Source organism: Coptis chinensis, chromosome 1, assembly GCF_015680905.1.
Source record: "Coptis chinensis isolate HL-2020 chromosome 1, ASM1568090v1, whole genome shotgun sequence".
Classification (NCBI taxonomy): Eukaryota; Viridiplantae; Streptophyta; class Magnoliopsida; order Ranunculales; family Ranunculaceae; genus Coptis; species Coptis chinensis.
The window spans coordinates 50,484,759-50,511,317 of NC_141456.1; the positions used below are offsets into that span (position 1 = coordinate 50,484,759).

Below are 26,559 nucleotides of genomic sequence, written 5' to 3' on the forward strand. Positions count from 1 at the left end.
TATGGTTTCAAAGTAACTACCGTATTAACACATATGTTGCATACAAGATAAACTTATCCCAAAATTAACTTAAAAAAACACAAGCTAATTGCTTAACAAATATCCCGTAAGTGATAAACAAATTCCTCGGTATGTAACTCACAGATCAAAAAATTACAATTCGGTGAAAATATATATATCAACCATATGTGAGAAATAGATTCCTCAATATATATAACTAACATATCAATACTTAACAAAATAAATATAAAACAATAAAATAAGATAAAACAATGAAAATTAATAAAATCACCCACCAGTTCACTACCATATTAACACATTTCTTCTAAGAGAAACTTAGTTCAACATATATTAAAAAATCACACCTCTGTTCAACAAACATCATATGTAAGTGACAAACAATTCCTCAATATATAACTCACGGATTAAGAAATCACCAACAGTTAGGTAACAAAAACTACTAAAATAGCTGACATAATGTTTGAAAGTATGTAACTACCACTTTAAACATTACATCCTTGGGAAACTTACCCCAAAATATCTTTAAAAATGTACAAGTTTATTTTTCACTATATAATCATATGGAAGTGGCAGATATATTCTTCAATCTGTAACTCACAGTTTAAAAAATTACATTTCAGTTAAACTTAAAAAAAAATTTAAAAATGAATTGTAAAATAAAAATAAAAATAATATAATATCACCAATAGTTGAGTACCAAAAACTATTAAAGTTGCTGACAAATGGTTTGAAATAAAGTACCATATCAATACATTGCATCTAAGGGAAACTTAGTCCCAAATGTACCGAAAAAAGAACAAGTTCATCATTTAACCAATATCATATATGAATGACAAACAAGTTCCGCATTATGTAACTCACAAATCAACAAACTACATTTTAGATAAACTTAATATAATATTAGGGTTATTTAGGGATTGGTCCTACTTATTTAGAGGTATTTAGGGATAGGTCCTAAAATTATCGATTATTAGGCTTTAGTCCTATTTCTATCGATTGACCTTGAGTCGTCTCAGTTGACCGTGGTCAACCCATTTTATAATAATAAAATTTTCTTTTTTTTTATCAAAATAGCCAAACTACCCTTCGCATGTGACTTTAGAGAGACATTTAAAATAGCCACGTGTCAAAATTTGAAGCATTTGATCCAATGGCCAAAATTATAGAGTCGTTGGAAGTTGTCTCTTTGCTGTACTATAAGAAAAGGCGTTCAACACTCACACTCTTCACTCAACAACCTGAGCACTGAAGCAAAAACATGGGTGGAACTCCTGTTCGAACTTTCATTATACCAAAGGTGTGAAATCAACTTAAATGGTAAATTCACTAAAGGTATTTCACAAACTTAAATTCAAACTCCTTTAATGGAAGAAAAGTAGGATGAAAACCTAATTAACTCAAATACAGGAGGGGTTAAATCCTAAAAGACTAATTCTATGTTGTATCAAATTCTAACTTTTTTTTAACTTGGTTTATTGACAGATCTGTCAGTTATGTGAGCAAGAAGGCCACACTGCTCCAACTTGTCCCTACCTTAATAGGAGATGCAGGGAGGATAATTGCAAGGGGATCATGTATTTGTTCAAGAGTTAGGATAAAACAACAGGCAAAGTAGTTGGAATGTGGCTGCAATGCGACTGGATTGGATGTTTTAGTAAGGAGATGCAATACATTGATTGCAACCAACCTATGATGCCTACTAAAAACAAGACTACACTTGTCCTAGATTGTAATGTGTGGCAATGAGTGTTGTTGTGTTATTGAATAGGGTATCCCAAGTGAGGTTCTATCTGATATAAGGCCTCATTGAAAAGGATTCAAATAAAGGTTCTTGGTTCTGAAATAAAAGTTCTTGGTTTTGAAATATAGATTTACCTACAACAATTCAAATCTTAAACTCAGCAATGTCACTCAGACAATATTCATAAGGGTACCAAAACAATGTCAGCATCTGATAACAATCAAAAGATATGGCCACATACATAAACCAGACCTAAAATGAACAACATCATATAGACCATTTCTCAAGTATATGTAACACAAAACAACAAAATATGGACAAATATTCATTGACAAGCCCCAAAATGATTCAAAAACCAACTATTGTGTAAGTGGCTCTCCTGCTCTCTGATTTGCATTCACTGGAGGAGTTGATGGAGTTTCTACATTGCCATCACCAAACAACAAGCCATACAAGCCAGAGAAATCCCTACCCATTCCCCTTCCATTCCCTCCTCTTCCTGTTCTGCCTCCTCTTGGCCTTCCTCTCCCTCCCCTGCCTGGAGCTTGTGGTTCTTGCACTGGGGCTCCTCTTCTTCTCCCTCCCCTGCCTGGGGGTTGTTCTGCTTGTGGTTCTTGCACTGGGGCTCCTCTTCCTTTCCCTCCCCTGCCTCTCCTTCCCCTACCTTGTGCTTGTGCCTCTTGTTGTTGTTGAACTTGGGGTGGTGGCTGTTGCTGACTTACTTTTTGCTCTGTTTGGGCACCTGCTCACTTATTGAATTAGTGTTTGCATAAGGTAAGGTTTATGCAATCATGCACTAACCATACTCATGCATTTTGCTTTCAATATTCAACTAACATACCTTTACTTTTCTTCCCTTTCCTTTGCTGCATTGGAGGTGCATCTTCTTGCATTGGAGGAGCTTGTCGTTGCATCTGAGGTCCATCTTGCATATGAGGTTCATCTTGCATCTAAGGTCCATCTTGCAGTCCATCTTGCACTTGGGCTGCTGTGACATCATGAGTATCATTAGACATTGAACGATACATCACAATCACATTAGAACCAACTGTGACATCATGAGTATCATTAGACATTGAAGAATACCTTTTCTTTTCTTCTTCTTGCCAAATTCCCCTTTTTTCCTTGCATCACATGATCTGGAATTGTGGCATTCTTCTTGACACTTTGCACATTTCTTTTTTGACTTGGGCATTTCATCATCTGCCCTAATTCTCTGCTTCCTTGGTCTTCCTAGTTGTGTGGTGACTTCAGGAGGCAGTATCAATTCTTTGTCCAAGGTCTGTTAAGAAAAATACATTACAAATTACATACAAATAAAATAAATAAATTTCTAAATAACAAAAGTATTAGGAAAGGGGCATCACTCACTATTTCTGGCCAATCCTCTATATTATCAAGTGGATACAAATAACCTACGTAAGTTGCTTTGAAGGCCTCAACACTAAAATAAGGACTACAATACCTGCCATATAATGAAAAAAATGTAAAAAAAGTACCCAAGAGAATGCACATATAGACACAAGTATAGACACAAGTGATTTACCTAGACCATGGTTCCCTCCTTGATCTGAGTATTGTAACTGCATGCACATAGGGCACTCCTGACATTTGCCACTCAATGTAAGAGCATTCTTGCTTTTGAATTTCCACATTATACTTCTTCCCAGTTATGTGGCTTATTGCTAAATACTGAGTCTCAGGTACACCTCTGATCTCATAATTGTTATACCTCTCCTCTCTCTTCTTAATCATGTACAAAACATTTGGAACAACACCATGTTCAAAAGACTTCATTGACAACATTCTCTTATCATAGATGGACTTCAACAAAAGCAGGTTATATATACATGTCTATAAACTGGACCAAAGGTTTATCTCTTATTTTCAAAATCCATGAGTTGAAAGACTCACTAAAATTGTTAGTCAACTCATCACACTTTGATGTCCAATCAAAGTGTGCTCTAGCCCAACACTCCCTTGGCTCATTATCTAACCAATCCAATGCTACACTATCAGTTTTGTTTATGGTTCCTAAGATCCTAGTCAATTCTGGTAGCTTGTATGTCATTGCAACTTCCCAAGCAAAACTCTCCCATAATTCACCAGGAAACTTAGCTTTAAAATTTTTATACATATGTCTGAAACAAAATCTGCAACAAGAAATACATGTACAAGTTAAAACAACATTATAACAAAGTCTGAAACAACATTGCAACAAGAAATACATATGTCTGAAACATTAGATATGGCTTGATGAGATGTATAACAAAATACATGTATAAGATAAAACAACAACCTGTGATTAGAATCTGGGAAGTATTCTCAAGAATTTGGTACCAATCCATTCCTCACACCACTAATGAATGTCAACTTTTCCTTGTGTTTGATGAGATGTGGCTTCAATTCAGACAAAAAAAGCCTCCATGTATCTTTGTTCTCACCTTTACACACATAAAAACCAATAGGGAAAAGCCCATTCATGGCATCCAGTCCTATAGCAGTCAAACAACACCCACCATACTTACCTTTGAGAAAACAACCATCAAGCCCAATCACTGGTCTACACCCACTCACCCACCCATCCAATGAACCCTTGAATGCAATGACTACACCAACAAATGTCGATTGCTATCTTTCATAAACCATTTAACAAGGCTACGAGATTGGACTTCTCTATCTGTCTACACATCTCCGGGACTACTTGATACCCAACTTCATAATTTCCATTAATTTTTTCTAGCATCAAAGCTCTACTAGACCAACCCCAATAATAAGATATACTAACTCCAAACTCACAAAAATCTCTTTTCTCAGATATCCCTTGGTTCGTGTCGGGATGATCTCTTATTTTGTCAACAAGTGTTTTAGCTACCCATGGTGATGTAGCCTGTGCATACTTGTTTTCATCATCAGCCTCACATGTATGCTGGTCCAAAAACTTCCTAAGAATGAATGTATGATTGTCTCTTTTGGTAACAGAGGCACTTACTTTCCACTAACAATTGAAATCTTTACATTCTAAAATGAGCCTCTCCTTGTCATTCTTCATATGTCTATAGCTAAACTTCTTTCTAATTGCCAAATTTATGAAAAAATCCCTACAAGCCTCAACTGTTGGCCAAGACATTTTAGGCTTCAAGTCACACACAAAAACATTCTCAACTTTTGGTCCTACAAGTTTAGCCATCTCCTCTGCCTCAAATATGTTTGTACTGACCCTCACAACACTAGAGTCACTACCTTGTATCTCTTCTTCTAAATTTTGTACTTCTTCTTCCATTGGCTCCATGTCATCCAAGGCCTCATCATCAATACCACATACTGAGTAGTCACTATCTGAAGGATTGTAGTTGTAATCTTCTTCATCCTCGTCTTCAGCACTCCACTCATCATTATTTGTGACAGTATCAAAAACTGGTCCAAAACTGTAACCATATTCATACATCTTGTCACCTTCAGCATCGCTTCTATCCTTGTCATCTACAGGGCCGGCCCTGAGGACAGCCCACACAGGCAGCCGGCTGGGTCCCCGAAAGTTGGCCAAATATTAGGGCCCCCATGGTTGAAAGCAGTTGTGGTCAATTACTTTTTTTTCGGCCCAAAAAAACTTTAGCAAACAAATATCTACTGTTCTTTTTTTCGGCCCAACATTGGTTCTAAATTTGGCCCAAACATAAATCATTAAACATCAATACTAAACTGTACAGAGACTTGTTCTCCATGACTCCACTTCTCCTCTCAATCTCTCGTCTCTGCAATTCTCTAAGGTATTTCCAGTTCTCCAACTTGCACTCTATGGTCTCCATTCCTCTCTCTTTTGTTGATACCAGTTACCATCCCATCTGCAGAAAGAAGTTTTTCAAAGCTGAAGTTGATCAAATCTTACCTTCGATCGAGCATGTATCAAGAAAGATTGAATGGATTAGCTATATTATCTATTGAAAAGTCTTTAGTAGAAAAACTTGATTATGAAGACAATTAGTGATTTCGCAGCTAGAAATATAAGAAGACTAGCTTTTCAGTAGTGCTTAGTTTTTGTAATTGAATTTTGGTGTGAATTTATTGATGTTAAGCACACATTTGATTCCGTAAGAATACGAAGGAATTTGGACTTAATTTGTGATCAAATATGAAAAAAAATTGGCTTCTGTATTTTTCATCATTTATCGGTAGAGGCCACACTTTAGGATCTCGCCTAGGGCCCCCCAAAACTCAAGGCTGCCCCTGGTCATCTAATGCATCACCATCACCATCTGTAAATGTCTCACCTAAAGTAACCTCATCAAATGTTTCTGGATCAAGTGAACCCAATACATGTTCCCAGTCATCCACAACATCATTGACAGTGTAAGCAACTTCAGGTTCAGCAACTTCAGGTTCAACAACTTCAGGTTCAGCAACTTCAGGTTCCACAACATCCACGACATGCTCAACTTCAACTATTTCCTCTACTTCATCATTAGAATAAGACACAAGGTCCAACATCAAAGTCTCTCCATTAGGGCCTACAAGTGGTTTCAACTTCTGCAGCCTACCTGACCTTCTTAAAGGTTTTTCTTGCTTTTCACAGTAGGGGGTTTCTCAGTAGGTTGGACATTATTTGAAGAACTTTGGTTGTATACAGGGAATCTGGGGGATCTTCTAACTCTAACTGCCTCACCCATTTTTATACTTTTGTTGGAATTGTTGGAAGTACAGAAGTGGTGGTAGTCTTACTTGGTGGTGGTGGTATGGGACTTGGTGATGGTATAGGAGTTGGTGGTGGTATAGGACTTGGTGGTGGTATAGGAGTGGTGGGAGTAAATCTAGGGGATTTTCTAACACTAGTACTTACTTGGACACTTTTCTTTTTAGGGGTAGTGGGTAATGGGTGGGCCTTTACTGGTGTGGACTTAACTGGTTGGGCCTTTACTGGTTGAACTTTTACTGGTTGGGCCTAAACTGGTTAGGCTTTTACTGGTTGGGCCTTTACTGGTGACTTCATTGGTGGGAGACTGTTGTCAGAAGCAATGGTGGGGATTATAGGAGCTCTAGTGGGTTTAGAAGTTGTTGGAGCTGGAAAGACATACAGGTGGTATTTTTTGTCTCTATCAGGTTTAAGCTCATACCACATATGTAACAGGTGTTCATCTTTTGTTAACCTGCAAATATACCCTTGAATGATACTTGCCATTTGAAATTCAACTCCCACACCAACCAAGTTTTGCACATCCTTTTTCAAATCAAACATACAGAATTCATCCCCATCAAATTCCATAGTACTGCTTCTCCTACCACCTTTGTAATCACTACCCTTAATCTTCCCAGGGGTAGTTGTCCCCTAAGAACCCCCATAATGTACAACAAACTGTTTTATACCTAGCACCGAATGGTCATAGTTCATAATAGTACTTAACATAACAAAGCAACAAAAAATGCTGACATTATACACTTATCACAATAAAATAGTCCTACTTTTAAGAACATGCAATAACAAGAGTACCCTAAGAACAAAATACATGCATATATATCCACCCACACAGCAATCTTCTTACAAAAAATGCTTTTTAAACATAGGGTTCAATTAATACAAACAAATAATGGAATAAAAACACGATTTTTATAAACAATCCTAAATTTAAAAACGCATGCTTTGACGTGTAAACATACAAAGTTTGAACTTACTTACAATGAGCAACTCCGAAAAAATCCACGACCACCACAAGAGAGATCTCTACGAATAAAATTCGATGACCGGCTAGCTAACACTCACAATTCCAGTTGAAGTTTTTTTAAACATTTCCAGTTGAAGTTTTTTTCTAAGATTCGCGAGTGAAGGTTAAGTGTTTGGTAGCAAACAAAAGAGATCTTCAAGTTATCATTTTTAATGGAGAAGATTAAGTGTTTGGTTTGATTAAAAGAAGACGAACTGTCATAGTGTAAGTGAACAAAATGGGGGGAGTGCGAAGATTTTTCCCTCCCTATCTCACCTATTTCCTCGAGATACGAATACAAAATGATCGAAAGGCTTACATAATTTCATCCCTCACTGTTTGACACGTGGTGTTCAAAAACAATTCAATATAATGTAGCGTGTCAAGCACACTGAAGGGTAGTTTGGCCATTTTGATAAAAAACGAAAATTTTATTATTATAAAATGGGTTGACCACGGTCAACTGAAACGACTCAAGGTCAATCGATAGAAGTAGGACTAAAGCCTAATAATCGATAATTTTAGGTCCTATCAAATACCCCTAAATAAGTAGGACTAATTCCTAAATAACCCATAATATTAAAAGAACAAAAGACACCAGTTCAGTAAGTACCAAATACAATTAAAGTAGCAAACATGTGGTTTGAAAGTCACTACCATATTAATACATTACATCGAAGAGAAATTTAGCCCAAAATATCTTTAAGAAGTATAAGTTTATTTTTCATATATCATATATCAAATGGAAGTGACAAACATATTCTTCAATTTGTAACTCACAGTTTAAAAAATTACATTTCAGTGAAACATATATTTTTTAATAAAAAAATAATGATATATATCCCCAATAATTGAATACCAAAAGCTACTAAAGTAGTTGACATATAGATTGAAAGAAACTACCATATCAGTACATTATAAGGAAACTTATCCCCAAATGTACTGAAAAAGAACACGTTTCTCATTTAACCCATATCATATATGAATGACAAACAAATAATTATGTGGTATGGAGTTCACTAATCAGCAAACTTAATGCAAATTAAAAAGAACAAAAAAATACCCCAGTTCAGTACCAATTACTATTAAAGTAGCTAACATATAGTTTGAAAGAAACTACCATATCAGTATATTATTGTATCTAAGAGAAACTTAGCCCCATATATACAGAAAAAGAACAAGTTCATCATTTAACCCATATCATATATGAATGACAATCAAATTCTGTGGTATGGAACTTACTAATCTACAAGAAAAACATAGCTCAAAATATATTTTGTCAAAAAAAAACGTTCAACAAATATTTCAAAAATATCCAAAAAAATATACTTGTTGTATTTGTTTAGCAGGGCAAAATTTTAACGAAGCAAGCAAAAGTTGCAGATAGCATTGGAATACCTTTTTCCTTTTGACATAATATTCAAATATCTCTAAAATATTTTCCTTTTTAAAAACACACTCTTTCAGCTGACATACGATGACCATTTTGCATTTGTAATTCTATTTACTTCCATTTGATCGACCACTTCTTGCTGATTTAGTAGACCAACTAAAACTTTTATGACATTCATATTAAAGTCTTACACATGGTAATAACCATGACCAATTTCAACATTCTTCTTGTTAAACTAAGGTTTTCATATTTATAACAAAAATTATTTTTTTAGAAATGAATGATGAAGAGACGAATTATACAAAATAACCAACCAACACAACCAAACCAAATGGGACAAAGTCGTCTCCATTGATTGTTACATTAGTGTATTTCATGTGAAACATGGACACAAACTTAAAAAGAAAAAAAAAATGGATTTTGATAAATAAATTGTTGAAATGAAATGGAGAAATAGAGAGAAAATGAAAAATGCAAAGTGATAATGTGGGTGGTAAGAGAATGATAATGAAAAAATTGTAAAAAAAACAAATGAGAGAACTAATGAGGATAGTGAACTGATGAAGAGAAGTGTAAGAAAAATGAGAGATGTTTTCCCGCCTAATCGTTTTCCCGCCCAAATTGTTATGTCCATTGTCATCTTTCAGGTGAGAGATTGACAAATGCATTGTATATCAGCAATTTTACTGTATATGCTTTGACTTTATAATTATATGGTTAGCTAATGTTGGGAACAAAGTGACTTTATTTATAAAGGGAAACTTGATTTAGTGTAATAAAAGATATGACATCAAATAGCTAATTTGTTGATTCGTGCGTTACATATTGAAGAATTTGTTAGTCATTTAAAAATTAATTATTGAATGGCAATGTTGTGGCTTTTTCAATACATTCTTAGATCTTGATTTAGTTTATTAAGGCTTTAAATCTTGGTTCCTCTAAATCTTGTCTGCTTTATTTTATTTTCAATTAGATTCTAGTGTATTTAGAATTTGATATTATATAAATGATTGTAATTAAGTTCAATATTATATAAATCAGTGTTCAGAAAAGTCTTTAATTTTAGTTGCTCTAAGAAATTCCAATGATTTTTCAAAAAACATTCACATCATAATTTGCTCGGAGTTGTTAACGTTATATTACTGTATTACTATTTAATAGACTGCGCGTGAAAAATGTTAAGAGTAGAAGAAGAAAAAGTGTTGAAGAAGAGAGTTCTGATTTTATTTTGAATTTGTTGAGATCCAATGGTTCATAACAACAATACATCTCAATAAAATCATATAGTGATGAGCAAGAGACAAAACATCAAGAGAGACAAGAGATAGAAATGTGTTTTCTATTAGAGAGAGAATTGTTTTTCTTGGCATGGCAAGGGCAAAAGTGTCAAATTTTCATTGAATAGGTCAAAATTGGTGTCTTTGCCTAGATTGAGAAGAAATAGTACATTTCTTGCCTTGTTTAGGATATTACCCAAAAATTAAGTTCTCTAAATCAGGTAAAATACCCTCACGCCTTTCAATAGGGCTATTTTATGGAGCAACATCTTTACCACAATATTGAACATACAAATTATCGAGGAAAAAAGATACTCTTAGATATTGGCAATGCTCACTGCTTAGCAAGTGCATCCTGGAATCCTGCCATTTTGAGTTGGTATTATTTTTTACCAATTCGTGGAGTAAGACTAAAATGGAGTGGAGATCGCCTTAGACTCTGTTAGAACTAAGTAATAGTTGGGTAAAGACTAACCTGGAGATCGCCTGAGACTCTGTTAGAACTAAGTAACACTCCACAGATTCAGATAATCAGTCACCGTGTTTTGATTGCAAACATCGTTTCGAAGGAACTATGACATGCAGCTATTATGTATCCCTTTTTATGCAACTTTAAGTTTAACACAGAAACTGCAGGTGTGTGGTGTGTTGTCCCTTTCGAACTAAAATAGAAACCCCCATCAAACTCTTGTAGCAAATCAAATTTAAATTCAACACTAACCAAATAGAATTTGAGAAAACAAAACAGACATCTAATAACATTTGGCAAGTTTGGAATTTTTTGATTATTTGTGACAACGTTTAGAATAGTTAGAAGATCATATCTACAAAAAATTAACCTAATCCAAAACTTATAAATACCCTAACGATTTTGAGTTTGTTTACGTGTTAAAATAATATATGTCCCTAGAGAAAAATAATATATGTCCCTAGAACCCTTTGTTTATTTTAACACGTGTTAAAATAATATATTTTGGATTAGACTAATTTTTTTGTAGATATGATTTTCTAACTATTCTAAACATTGTCACAAATAATCAAAAAAATCTAAACTTGCCAAATATAATATCCAAAGTTAAAATAATATATGTCCCTAGAACGACTTTGTTTACGTGTTAAAATAATATATGTCCCTAGAACCCTCCCGTTCTAAGAACATATTATTTTAACACGTAAACAAACTCAAAACTGTTAAGACATTTATAAGTTTTGGATTAGACTAATTTTTTTGTAGATATGATTTTCTAACTATTCTAAACATTGTCACAAATAATCAAAAAAATCTAAACTTGCCAAATATAATATCCAAAATGGTGAAAATGAACATTCTACAATTAGCCAAATTTTGTAAATTGTTAACTACATTTGGCAAGTTTGGAATTTTTTTATTTTTTTGATTATTTGTAACAATGTTTAGAATAATTAGAAAATCATATCTACAAAAAATTAGCCTAATCCAAAACTTATAAACGCCCTACCAATTTTGAGTTTGTTTACGTGTTAAGATAAAATGTCCCTAGAACCCCTCACCTAACATATATCACACACAGGTCCCAGAGGGTTAACCCAACGCAGACAACACTCATCTGAGATCAAGAGCTAAGTACGTTAAACTGAACTATCAATAATTATACCACGAAGAAACTCACAACACTAACGATCTGCCAAGTATTTGAATATACACAGAGTAATTGATTAAATGTACAACCTTGCCCTATGCAATTACCAACAGCCCATAACAGCCTAACATGGTAATACACCACACAAAAACCAGCTAAAAAGGGTATAATATGTAATTCACTGAAAACAGCATATTTCAGGTTCAGTCCTTTTCAAAAAGTGAACAAACTCCAAAATGAACTATAAGGGTGCAAATTCTCAGTCTATATGCAACTTAGAGGCCAAATTTCATACAAGCTTTGTTTCTATTTCAAAATCTTAAAACTCGACTGTATATAGAGTCAGTTTCAGGGAGTAAAAGCACATAACCACTAACCAGTGAGAAAAAACTGATTAACGAGCAAACCAAGACTGAATAAGCTCAGATACCATCAATCCACATGAATCACGTCAACCATGTGAAAACATAAAATATTTCTAAGCAAAGACAGTTCATAAACTGATCCAGTTCCAAATAAAAATCGTCACTTAAAATATAGAGACTTAACAGCACATAAGTTTTCCTAGAACCTGACAACTAATGCAAGACTCTGAAAGTTATTCACAACTTCATGTCGACACATTTCCTAATAGTACCAGAATAGCAGCTGGCAAACAAACCTAATTTTGTGATAGAGCAGAGCTGCAATATTTTCAGGTAAGTATCAAATACCACCAGAAGAGGCAACTCTGGTTTGCTTCGCCATGACAAGAGCTAATAAGTTCCTTGCTCCTGTTTTGGTACTACCAAATCACGACCAGGCAGCTGCAAACAAAGACAGGCCAAGAGTTGGTCAACCAATATTTCAACGCACAATAAACAGTAAGCATGAAGAAATAAATACTTTAAACTGCCACAATAGACAGGTTAACAAAGTAGTTAACAGACCTATATACTAAAACAACTAAAACAATTGTTGATACAAAACATCTGAGCTTTCCAAATTACACAAGCAGATCGAAGCGTGATCAAAGCCTCTTGTTGTATGTTTGTGGGATACGTCATCCTACAGTATATATATCTTCTATAAAAAAATCTTTGATGACCTACAGTGAATCGTCAACCCCGTGGACTTTTGATTTTCCAATTTTACCCTCATCTTTTGATATTACATACCAAAGCCAAGACTAAAGCAGTGCATAACATGTTAAAGGGTAAAAGTGCAACTTTAATTTAAATTTCCATAAATACTCCTATTCAGATATCCCAATTACAGGCATGCCTACCTTTTACTTTTCAATTTTAACCTCATTGTTGACACAGCATATTAACCTCATTGTTGATACCCAACAAAAAACAACCTCACTGTTGACTTCAATTTATATTATCCAATACATATCAAATTAGTAAACTGTACATTAAAAAGGGAAACAATGTAATTCCACAGTTCACACACTCCCCTTCAAAAGACAACATATCATCTCCTTCCAACCAGGACAAACAATTTCTCTGTCAATCTCATCACAGTGACATTCCCCAAATTGGTCTCTTCCAACAAAACACTGTCCTCCACCGCCTGGATTGAACTTATCTACCCCATTTCCTTTTTGTATTGTCTGTGAACTTCTATGGCTAATCTGACTTGAGACATAGGGTTTTGGTTTCCATCCTTTAAATGGTTTTGGTTATTTATTCGGATTGAAAGTCACTTCTAAGCAATTAAATGGGGTTCATATTTGCTAAGATAAGTTCATTTGAATTCATAGGAACCCAATAACCTTATTGTGGTGCAATTTGAATGAGATCTAATTACCTCCTCATCATCCATTTGCTTTTATTTCAACAAAGAAAACCAAATCTCTTGCTCTTCTGCTGGAAGAAGATGCTTGGGCACTGATCCTATACTCAAATTCATATCATGCTAGGTTACTCCCTACAGCACTTTGTGATACACGTGTAACACGTGCCCATGGACTAGTTATAATTATGCGTACATAGACAAACTTTACCAACCAAAATAACAAAAGGAATTTAAGGAAAATAAAAATTTACACAAGCAGATGAATCATGTATAGTAGAGGAAAGCCCTTTTACCTTGGCCTGAAGACTAATTATTGTAGCCCTCAGCAATGTATCCCCAATTGCCCATCTCATCCTATGAACAAGTTCATCTCTGCTTATCTTATTACTCTGATAACAAATTCAAGACAGTAAAATTAAATAAATAACTAAATAAACAAATCATAGAGCAAACCCATACACAGAAAGAAAGACAAGACAAAAAGCATACGGGCAAGGCTGTAATATTACCCTAAACTGGCCGTAAAACTGATACACTAACTTCATGGAACTGTAAGGAACTTTGTCCTCAATTGCTGCAAATAACTTGGAGAAAGGCATCCAAGCTGATTTAGGAGGCTTTCCAGCAAACTTGATGCTTGAGTTTTTCCCCTGAGATGTATCCACAGAAAGTGGAGTTTGATGACAATCACCGACCTACATATCAGGTGTAATTTTTTCGTGAGAACATGAAAACTTTTCTTAAGAAGCATATAGCAATAAGTTGTGGTAGATGTATACTTATGAAAACATCCTCAACTTTTTAACAAACTCCTAGCACGTATCCAAAATGTCATATTTATAAAATGTCTCACAAATGTCATATTTCTGTGAACCACTTCAACTAAAGCATGTATACTTTTCAAAACAAAGTTTACTTTGCAAGGACGTGAAAAAAAAACTTACAGTATCAGGCAAAATGACAGTGACAAGGGTATGAATGGAACCTCAGAAACCAGTTTGTGGAATTAGACACATGGGCTTGAAAATAATGCCAATAGAGGTGTACATATTAGAAAAAACAAAAACGTGTGTATCATAATAAATCTCAAAAAGAATCTGAATGAAAAGATGCAAAAGAAAATTATGCAAACTATACACTCACCATATTTCCTCCTACCGAAATATTATGTTCCATTAAATAAAAACAAAAAGTTCATGATCAAACCAAGACTTTGGCACTACTGGGACTCTATCACTAGTAATTACATTCAAATCTAAACCACCTGTTTCGGCCAAAGTGTGGGCACCCACTACCGAATCTGTCGGCACGTAATGCAAGAATCTGTCATCACACAGACCAACTCTTGCAGCACATTCAGAAGTTTCCAAGAGGCAAGAGATAAGACATTCTTTCTGTTAAGATTACCAACCACAGTTTTAGAGTTAACAGCAGCTACCATATATCTTACAATCACTACATGAATATGATTCATTTATATAATAATTACCACATCTGGATAGCAGTCGTTAAAACGCACTTTTTCCTCCTCTGTACATTTTTGTTTTGGATTTATAGTCAGTAAAGTAGAGATAACAGGCCACAAGTACACCCTACCCAACCAAGAGACGCGTCTATACTCCACATCCAAATGACATATCCTCCCTTACACCCAATGATCACTTCCTCCAAATACAGTGTGATAACGCAAGAAATGCCTCCTATACCTTTGCAACAGCAGACCACACCAGATCGCAAAAGGTGAAATGTTCCATGTTATGCTACCTACAAAGAAATGACTTCACATCTGCCAAGCTAATGACTTCACATACAAAGGAGCAGATCAACTGCTCCTCTTAATCCGGTTGTCAATAATCTTCATTAAGTGCAGCATCATTGTTTAAGGGTGTAAATTTTGTTGATTTTCATGTGCATTGGGATGGGATAGTGAGATGAGCGCACCTGGGTAAAGGGTATTGGGAGCGTGTGCAATTGGTCGAGTAGCTCATGAAGGAAATATTTGTAAAGAAACTTTGAACTTCCAAATAAGAGCTAGTAAAAAGTGAAATTGGGCTAGGTCGGTGGAACTCTGGTAGATGGAAACAACACAAAACTAAAAGGCATTCAAAAGAATCCCTCGTTCTTTCCAAAAGTTCACCGACAACTATGCACGTTTGGTCTCGCAGAAGGAATGTAACCAAACTTCGCAGAAAAAATGCAACCATAACTAACCGTATCCCACTACGAAATGGCATTATGAATCCTCAAATCCCAACCAAGGTGTCTTTTATCTAACCCCATAAAGCCACAAATTGGGTGATTCTTAATGAGACAGATGGCAAAGTCTCAGAAACTCCAAGGCAATGGTCTTCCCTCCAACCACATATCCTTCCAAAATCAAATACACTCACCATTCTCCATACTAGATGTAATCACTTGCGTGATGCCTTAAGACCCAACCAAATGCCACACCTATACAACCACACCTTGGACCACTAACCAACCTACACGATCCACCAAATCTCTCAAGCAAACATAAACTCATGCGTCCTTCTCAACCCCAATGCTCTATAATATTTCAAATTATATTCTTTCCCAGTTCTCAACCGACATTATGATTCTCTTCCAAGTCATCACACAAGTTACTGATCATTTTTCAATTCTCTAAATCATGCTTTGCGGCATGGTAAACAGAGACATCTAATAATAGACCGATAAGATAGACACGGTACTTTTAATCTAAGTAACGCAAGCACCTTAAGGGAGAGATCTACCTTGCCACCCTTGCAACTTCCTTTGGTAACTCAAAACAACATACTTTAACCGAGCTAATTTGTAGGAGTAATTATTTGAAAAGTGAAGCAATTACCTCTGCTACCTAGGGTCCTAAATTGGTTTTGTCACATGGCATATCTGGATGAGAGACCACCTTCCCAACACAAAGATAAGTGCAGCTGTTATAGATCTGTTTGGCAGATGTAAAAGTTATACAAACATTGCCAGTAACAATTTAAAGAAAATTTTTAAAAATCAAATAAAATAAAATAAATCACTGCACCTACAAAACCGATAAACACTCCTCATATACGAGCAAGCAATTGTAACACTACTTCAAAAGGAAGGGGGGGGGCAAGGTGTTCGAACGTGCCTAAGACATGTTACAGCCACCAGATAGCATACGTCACTATGCATATAATCTTCAATTACGCAGTGTCATATATGCACGGCAGGGAAACTGAAATCCGCACTAGGCCACCAAAGCTCTTCCCATCCCTTTGATCAAAGGAATATCAGCTAAACAAGAACGACTTTGACAGTAATTTTGAAAGGGGTAGAAGGTGTAATACTAGCCCTAAATAGCAACATGTGCTTCATAAATGGTATATCTGTTACAAAAACAGACCACACCGGCACTTTTTCTTTATCGGAAACCACACCGACACATCAACCTTCACATGCAACAGATGAGCTTTTTCCTAATGTTAAAATGTCTCCAATCATGTAGTTGTTATGCATGTATGGGAGTGTAGCGCTCAAATCCAACTTAAATCATGTCAAACATCATTCCATAATTCGTACAGAAATTACTCCAGTCAACCAGCACAGCTTTTGCACCTTTAAAGATATTGCACATGATAATCACAAATGAACTTCAAGGGAATTCAGTTCAGTATCCACACAGGGACAACGAAGTAATGAACGGGTTATATTCTAAATAAAGCACACATCTACAGAGCCCATAAACCAATACCACCCACCATCCTTTATTGGTCTACAACTCAATCATATAGCATATATCCAGCTTCAACTTAGCATTTTTGGCATGGGCTGTGACCCACTTCTCAACTAACAATAGCACTTGTCACTAATAATCATCCTGGTACTGAAGATAACTTAAAATATCTAGATCCCCACGAGGTGTACAATAATTTGATGCCGCCAGCACACAGAACAGCCAGGCACCAAATGGCAGTTGGTGCAATTTCATATTCCTAGCTATACATTCAGTATAGCAGTTGAAACAGCCTAACTTTGGCACTAGAATGTTTAACAAAGGGGAAATTAGAAATCTGCTTGAGAACTCACCAAAATATATCTTTGTCTGGATGGCTATTAGAGCCGTTTTGCTAACGAAGGTAACTAAGCAGTATACCGCGCTAGGCGGTGGTCATGAACGAAGACAAGGGGACGTAGAAGAGATAGGCAGATGACCACAGCGAGACTCAAATTAGGCAGGTTGGATTAGGTGGATGCTTGAAAAAGAAAATGGCTGAGAATGTTTTTTTTCCCCTCCCAAGACGTGTTTTTTCCACTCCCCCCCCCACCAAAAAAAATAAAAATTAAGAACTTACTACGTCTGTGGATTATGCAATCAAGCTCCATAGATCAAGCATGTCTCTTTACAAACCGCTAATCCGCTAGACAAAGCATCCATGTAATGTAGATTAATCTCTCATTTTTACATCACTGAAAATAACATTATCTTGATAAAACCAAAAAATGCGGTCCCACCAACAAAAGGCAAAGAGGAGAGGTGTGCAAAGCTATTATAGGACTTCTCAGATCATCACAAAAAGGAAAATACATTATTAAAATAAAACAGTATTTTTAAGAAACATAACCAACCGAATCAGTAGGAGACATATTTGTCTGCAGTTTCTCCTGAGAAGTATTAGAAATCGTAACAGCCGAAACCCCATCTTTGCTCTCACTCCCACTTCCAAGTCCTTTAAGAAAAGAGCTAGTCAGTATTATTAATCCAAGACTTACAATTAAAAAAGCAAAACATGTAACATAATAGAAAACCATAAAGGAATGATATTCCTACACCCCTCCAATAATTGACTGCAAGTCACAAGCTTGCCCACTGAATCACATGTCAAGCATAATTGAACCAAATATATAACTGTAAAATTAAACAGATCATGGAATTGGTCGAATCAATCCATCATACAGAGGGTGTAGGAGTATCATCCACAATGCTAGAAGGAAATAAAATGCCGCCACTAGATGTACTTGAAACTTAAAAGATATCACCTTTGGAAGCCCTCTTAAAACTGACAACATATTCTGGATAGATGTGAGTGTTCATATTCATATTCCAGATTGTATAATGCTCTGGATTAAGTAGATCATCTACACCACTATCAAAGTTCTCGCCGCTGGGACAGAACTGTTCCGATCCAGGATGAACCAGTTCCATGTTTCCCAGAATGACACGGCACAACACCATATGTTGCACACCATTTTCGTCAACATCACAATAACTTGCACTGTCAAAGAAAAAGAAAAAGAATAAAAGGTGAATAATCTCCGTGACCAGATTAACCAATGATAAGATATAAGTTATAAGAACAATGACAAGGAGACACCAGAAGTAACAATTCACTAGACATCAAAAGATCATCACAGACCATAATCCCAACCATAATCCCCATGTCTCATTTAAATGGTCAACTGCAAGGGTCACTACCCAAAACCCACCATTTACCACATCAGATATCTTAAAGAATAAATGACATCCAGATCAGTAAGTTTATCGGTCCACTTATCTTTAGCCACTAATTTGATTAATGACATTAACCAACATCACCATTTAAACTTCACTATTTGTCAAGAATTATAATTAGAATGTCCCTAAATATGGAGCTTAATCCACAGTCTATACACTCAACAAATAGAAACGACAAAGCACAGAAGAATTATCAGGTTTACAAATAAAAGAAATTCTAATTTGCAGGGGGACAAAATTGTACCTGACGTGGGAACAGCTGACAGATGTAAGATGAACACCACTGCCATAACTGGTCTTAGTTTTAGGCAGTTCATTGAACCCTAGTCCATGCATCAAGATCCTAGAAACAGCTTCCTTGGACGAACCAAGCCAAGCATATTGAACGTTTGCATTGCCACGATACTTTTCCGTAATCTCAACCTGTTTCTCAAAGAGCTCCAACCGAGACTGCGCCCAATAACCTGTACTGCGTTGAATTCCATGAATGTTGTCTGCACAAATGGACGAACCCATACCTGTTATTAGCATGTGTTGGACAGCATCAGTGGTCAATTTTTCATTCAAGAATCCAGAGTGAGGTTTCTCCCGAGGAAGATATTTCAACATCCTATTTTCCCCAATAACCTCCTTGATTTCACGAACTGATTTCTCATCAGTACTTTCTTCCTGATCCAGACCAAAGCAAACTTTACCAGGTGCTTCCTCGACTTTCAGTCGCTTAACAATATTATTTGATCCTTCGCTACAATCTTCCATTTTAAAATTGTCACCGGTAGTAACTTCAATCTCCAGCTGCAACTTGATTTCATGACTCTCATTCGGATCTGAGTACAATAGAGGATGGTTTTCCTTCCCCCCAGATTGAAAGCAATCATGAAATTCATTGTTACCAGAGTGTATCTCCGGAAAGAAACAGATACCGGCTTCATCAATCCAAGCAATTGGTTTCTGTACACCTGTCTTAAGATCAACTAGAATCATGTGAAGAAAGTCTAACAATGAAGGGCATCCCCTAAACTCCACTTCCATTGCAACTTTTTGCATTTTAAAATCTTCTTTCACCAAATCAATGAAACCCTCAGGAAAATCAGTCCAATCCCCATTCTCATAGAACAACACACGTTCAGGCAGCCCAGTTTTCCTAAAATTCGAGTAATTCTTAACCAATGATTTCTTAACACAAGGCAAAAAGCTGTTCTTGCAACCATCAAAATCCATCAGTGGACCCATCTGTTTGCAAAACATTTGAGGCAGTGCATCTTCGGCAGCACACTGTGCATCAGCGCAGGCAGCTCCAGTGAAGTGCGCCATTGAACGAGCTGCTCTCTTTCTCTTCAAGTCGACAACAATTCTTCGGCCATTATCCAATACCTTTGCGTTCTCCACTTCCATTGTTATCTGCTAAGTCAATTCTATCCACTAATTTGTCTCCACAAAATGTGCAAGTATTATAGATATATACACTACACTCCTATTTTAGGTATGCCTTAAACAAATCATGCCAAGATAATGTACCTGAAAAAGTTAGTCAAACAACATATAGATACATTGGTCTTCATAAAAACAAACAATCTCAAGAAATGAGAAATGAGAAATGAAGACAACACTGCCATCTACTAAACTTAAAAGTACTAAACCTAAGATGTCGCATTTGATCATTAACATAGACAATCGTCACACACTCAGGAGCATGATATCCTCAACGTATTCTCGATTCTTTCACTCAATTAAACAGAATTGGCTATCAATCAATAGTAAGAATACACTATACTGGAGAAATACCCAATATAATAATAATTATTAAAAATAAGGTTTATGTTGTTTCCCCCTAAACCTTATGCGGAAGACTATCAAAATTGCATTAACAACAACATAAAACATAATTACATGTTTTGTGGTAAAAAAGGATTTACATGAAACAGGTACAACTGCAAAATAAGTTAAGATAAGACTATTCAAGATGAGCTAAGTTACATTGACATGGATAGGTGTGTTCGTATCCAGCACAGATACTAAGTGTCTGACACGGCGAAATATCAAAAAATGAGAGATATCACATACAATATGTCTGATACATCTCCGAGCTGTGCAGTTAAATCGCTACTCGTTTGAAGAGCGAGTAGGTGTAATCGGTCGGGGATTAATCAGGATTAATCGGACGATTTTTCATAACACTATATTTTTTTACAAATAATTATTAAATATATTTAACTTTGAAATACCAACATAATAAAGCCAATTAAGAACCCAATCAATCAATAAACAATTAAAACACTCAATCAACTAAAATAAATATGATTAAAGTGTAGAACTTTACAGAATCGAGGGTTGGTCGAATCGGTGAAATGTCGAGTTCAATGTTTAACATTGAAATAGTTGAAATAGTGAACACAATTACTCGGCTAATCAGCTAATCGGGCCGAGTACTCGGGGAGTTTTTGAGCCCGATTGTGATCGGGGATTAAATTGTTAGTCAGGTCAGCTAAGCAGCAAGTACTCAACAATTTAATAGCCCAGTCTCCGAGACTGATGCGTGTCAAAATATGGCACGTTCAAGTAACATGGAAGATGAATGATGTATAAATATTGACATATGGAATAACAAGGGATATTAAACCCAACTACACCTAATTGATCCCTCAATCAGCACTGACTGATAAGGGCTAGCCTCTAGTTTGGGTGTCGATGAATTGATACTGTAGATTGGCATTTTGATTTCTCTTCTCAATAAGGAAAAGAGGTATCATCACCCTTGGACCTTCAAGGATTGAAATTTGATTCTTTTCAACATACTAATCAATATCGTATAATGACATGTTTTCACTGACAAATAAGAGGTACCACCCTACATCATTAAAAATGAGATACATATCGTGAAATCCAACATCACCAGGGAGCTTTCCCTGGTTCCCCATGCAGAGAATAAGTCAAAGTTTCAGAACAAAAAAAAACATACTTCCAGTTTCACTACATACTTTTCTCACAATACTTCACAAGTGATTGAAAATTCACTACAGATTTCATGAAAAAGTGTCCAAAAGAAGCATAACAACACCTCTAAAAACATGTAATCAATGGAAGAATCAAAGTTTTATAGTAAGCCCACCATATATAAAGTACACCAGAATTTTTTTCTATCCCAAAGTGTTATCAAGTATAGTCCAATTTTACCTGAGACCACCCGAAAATTTCCTAACTCTACTCAGGATATAGTCAAAATCTATCAAAAAAATTTTTTTTTCCATAATACAAATTTATGTATTCTCTGATTCTATGTATTGTCGGCAAATTTCAAACTAATTTTCATGCAAAATATAACAGTTAAATTGCTGACTGTACTACACATTCCCTAAACCTAAAACACAACAATAACCCAAAATTTCTCAAATCTAAGCCATGAAATTAATACAATTATTTTACCAGAATAATAAAATAAATAAAGCATTAACAAAGTGCAATTAATAGAACCAGATCTAAACCAATAACAACAGATACAAACTTATCATCTATAAATAAAACAATAACCTTAACACCAGTACTGAAAACAACGACTTTTCAAACTATATCGTATAAAAAACACCTTCAATAATTATAAACACCAAATTTCTTTACAAAGAGATTATAGATATCGATGCTCAAAGTGAAAAAGATTGAAAATTTACCTGAGAATAACGAGCAAAGATTGTGTTTGGCTGCCTTAGAACAAAGAACGGGTCAGAAAAAACACTTCTCTAGGGAAAACTAGGAGAGAGAAAATAATGACGGCGTTAAATTATTGAAATGAAAAGAGACTTATTACTAACGGAACCGTAAGTCGGTTTGCGATTCTATCTTGGACCGCCGTCTTTAACTTGGGGGAAAAGATATCTCGACAAATTAAAAGTCGGCACGTAATGTTACTGAGGAGGGTTTTGGTTTTTCAATCCTACGGTTTAGTGGAAAAGCTCTCTAAATTGTTCGTTTCTTGCACGTGCGGTTTATGTTTGAGCAGTTTTAGTGGTGGTTTAGTTTTGGGGCGGAACAAGTTGGGAGGTCCCCATGGGTTGAACCTGACTTCGTCTGTGATGTGGGCTTCGAATTTAGAAACTTGTTTGATTGGATTGTTAGACCCGACCAAGTCAAGCGGTCAAGCCCGTACATTTATATAAAACACTGGTTTTATTATTATTTTTTTTTTTTTTTTTTTTTTTTAGGCTTTCTCATATCATCTGGTGGGCCTAATGCGCACATCTCTCCCACTTGTTTTTCAGTTTTTCAATCTTAAACAAAACAAAAACCCAAAAAAGACTGAATTGGTATCAACAATACCCAAAAACATTTTTTACCAGATTTGTCCTTAGTAGTCTACCGTTTTTTTCTCCAATTGACTCGCACACTTCTTCTTCGCTTCTCACAACAACAAAAGATAGCAACAATAGCTTCCAAATAAAGCTATGAAAGATCTATAACAGCGTTGTGGTGCAAGCTATTGAAGCTCCTGCTATCTTTGCTGCCAAGTCAAACATAGCATCCCTGACAAACTATGGCTGCTGAACCACTTATAGCCTAAAGTGCAAGCCATTAGGAAGATGGCTCCACTGCACGCTATCACTTACTTGTTATTTGGTTTTTTTTTTGGTCATGCAGTGGCTTCTGAATTACCATGTTCACCACAAATATTGGAATTCAAATATTTGCAAAGACAACTTAAACTCAAATTCTAATTGTATTAATCATTAAAACCATAATATATGGTTATACACTCATATGTATATATCCTACAATCATAACAACATCAAAAATCTGACTTTCAAATGCTTTTCAGTGCTTGAAAAACAATGTTTAATAGTATCTGCAACTATGTTCTTTGACACAATACTTCACTTTTCCATGAACCTCCACAGTAGTCAACTTAAAATTTCAGCAAGCAACAAGTTCCATAGAGGTCAGCCTATAGTTCCAGCAAGTCACAAATCACCGAAGTGGGTCAACCTAAAACGTTAGCAAGCAACAAGCTCCACAGAGGTCAGCCTATAGTTCTAGCACATATCACCACAGTTGGTCAACCTGCATTCCAAACAAGAAACAAAACTCTTAAGCAAATACTCATTGCACTAATTGAAAGTCGTCTTGGTTATATGCTTCATATTCTTAAACCATATAAATTCAAGCTCAAACCATTATCTACACTAATTTAATGACGATAAAAAATCTACACTTTGTTTTAGCTGTGATGGCATGGTCGTGATACACAAGGGCAATTTAGTGAGTTCCCAAATCCCATGCTCTGCTCGAAAGGTTAAATACGTGAAGGGTTAGTAAGATAGACGACATCAAACATATCTCAACCCCCCCCCACATTCAGCTAGTTGAGTAACATTTAGAACTGCCATTCAATTCAGTTGTTCATGCGCTTCAGAGTTGATAGTCAGCATCGTGAGCAAAATTTGGGGATCACCAACTGATATAAGGGAACTTTCACCACCGATGTCCTTGATTTGGGTGCGAATTTGAAGTTCTTACTTAATATCCAATCTCAATAGTTTGAGCACTAACCTTATTCAGATATAGCATTAGATATAGCAAAATAAATGCAAAATAAATCAATCATGTTATTAACAGAAAAAGACAAGCAGTTTCAGCCTTTCAGGCCTCCAAATCCATCTGTGCGTGGACTTTATCATTGAAATTTAAAACCCTAGTTCTGATTCTTTCCAACCCCAAGACATTCAATGTTCCTTAAAGTATAAAATTGTATCCAACAATTATTTGATGATTCACTAAAGAAGGCTAAGATAATCCATAGGTCCAATGGCTTGTGACCATGCCATGAAAATAGAATTTTGTCGGACAAAATAACCACAAAACCCAACTGAAAGCAAACAAAAACATTGTTGTTTAGAACTACAACCTATAGAACTACAGCCTTAGCGGACAAAGTCTACAAGTAACAAACAGAATCAACAACTTAACTACTTAAGAAGTGAGAAGGTATCGACACAAGGTGTTGTTTTACTGTCATATGACATCCACTCCTTGTCCATCTTCTCCGTCACTCTCTCTCTCTATTCAATTTTCAAAGTCAAACAAACAAAAGTTCGAAGTTCAAACAACTAACAATTCTACCAATGTCAATGAATCCATGTAATACTAAGCATATAGTTAAACTATTTCAAACATGCTCTCACTACTCTTGTTTGAACTAGCAATATTAGTATCAAAATAACAAAATGAAATCAATAACCAAATGAAATCAATAATGAAATAAATTAGAAATCGAAATAACATAAATAAAATGAGTTCAAACTCCAATAACTCAATTGAACATCAATGAAATGAAATAAATGTGAAATATGCATATTACCTACACAGCAGAAAATCAATCAACACAAACAGCTCGAAATCTCCTCGAATTTAATGAAGAAACAGATCGATCTTCCTCGAAATTCAATTTGGTCTACATAAAAATGTAAGAAATTAGTAATTATCACCATTGAAATCCCTAATTATCAATTTATCACCATTGAAATCCCAAATGATCAAATCTGAAATCCCTAATTATCAATTTATCACCATGAAAATCCCAAATAATCAAATCTGAAATCCCTAATTTTCACTCGCCTCGTTTTCGCTTGGTTTATGAGAAATGAGTTCTCTATCCTGTTTTTTTTAGACAAAATAGAAATGGGTTTTCTCGATTTTATGTGAGCAGTAAAGAGTGAAAAAGAGGAAAAGAAAATAGCGACACTTGATTTTATGGCTTTTCTCGATTTTCTGGTCTCAAGAGTTTGGAAACCCGGGGAGTAATTTGTGCTTGTGATTTCTTTTTTTGGTTTCACTTGCAGCACGCTATTTTTTTTATTTGGTAAGAGTTGAAATAGCAGGCAAGTTACGTCGCCATCTTGTTTTTTATTGTGAGCAGGTTAGGTTCGCTAATATTGCTAGTTGAAATAGCGTGCCCATGAGGTAGGCTATCTTGTGGTCGCTATTGTTGCTACTTTTTGTTGTAGTGTCTTCTTCACTCTACTCTCAACGGAACTGAAAGGCGAGTTCATATCTTCTCTTCTTCACTCCTCTCTCAAATTTGCATGTTGTTTCTCCACCTGTTATCTCTCACGCACTCCACTAATTGTCTCTTTTTCAATTTTTTTATCTTTTCAAGTATATGGGTATGATCTTCTTCCTCTATTGTTTTTTGTTTTCGATTTAAATTCAATTTCTTAGGATTTTTAAAAGCCAAATTTTTTCGCCCAATATATTTTGTATGAATTTAGTTTGTTTCTATATGTTTTACGACAATGTAGATGGTTTGTTTTGGAATTGTTTTGGAATTGCACGCTTAATTTATATCCAATTGAACATTATGGAGTTTGACTTGGTTAATGAAGTCAAGCATGATGTTTATAAACTTTTATGTAACTAGTGCATGATCCTGTTCTTTTATGGTGGAACTATCACCTAGAGAAGCAAGGTGGCTTCGTTTAAACCTGCAGACATGCTCTGTTCATTGTACTTCTTTCTTCATACTTTTGTTCGTACTTCTTTGTTCATTGTAGT

General features: G+C 35.5%; 2 protein-coding genes across 4 annotated transcripts; both read right to left on the reverse strand.

Moving 5' to 3' along the window:
- Nucleotides 1–2,026: 2,026 nt before the first annotated feature.
- On the reverse strand, nt 2,027–2,745 carry LOC147524426 (uncharacterized). The gene is made up of 2 exons (XM_086563313.1): nt 2,604–2,745; nt 2,027–2,504 (listed from the first exon to the last, which is right to left on the reverse strand). The coding sequence occupies exons 1-2, from the start codon at nt 2,710–2,712 to the stop codon at nt 2,122–2,124; spliced, it is 492 nt and encodes a 163-aa protein (XP_086419439.1). The 5' UTR covers nt 2,713–2,745; the 3' UTR covers nt 2,027–2,121.
- A 9,396-nt stretch (nt 2,746–12,141) lies between these two features.
- RCD1 (WWE protein-protein interaction domain protein family) lies at nt 12,142–22,875 on the reverse strand. Of its 3 annotated transcripts, none has more exons than XR_015219392.1 (8): nt 22,686–22,825; nt 19,265–20,538; nt 18,546–18,781; nt 18,135–18,235; nt 14,794–14,923; nt 14,039–14,224; nt 13,823–13,918; nt 12,142–12,553 (listed from the first exon to the last, which is right to left on the reverse strand). XR_015219392.1 is itself a non-coding variant. In XM_086603163.1 (7 exons), the coding sequence occupies exons 2-7, from the start codon at nt 20,413–20,415 to the stop codon at nt 12,503–12,505; spliced, it is 1,821 nt and encodes a 606-aa protein (XP_086459289.1). In that variant the 5' UTR covers nt 20,416–20,538; nt 22,686–22,875; the 3' UTR covers nt 12,142–12,502. The 3 variants fall into 3 exon arrangements, 1 of the variants encoding a protein (XP_086459289.1); XR_015219386.1 differs by having other exon boundaries at nt 14,474–14,923; XM_086603163.1 differs by lacking the exon at nt 14,794–14,923 and having other exon boundaries at nt 22,686–22,875.
- Between the last annotated feature and the right edge of the window lie 3,684 nt (nt 22,876–26,559).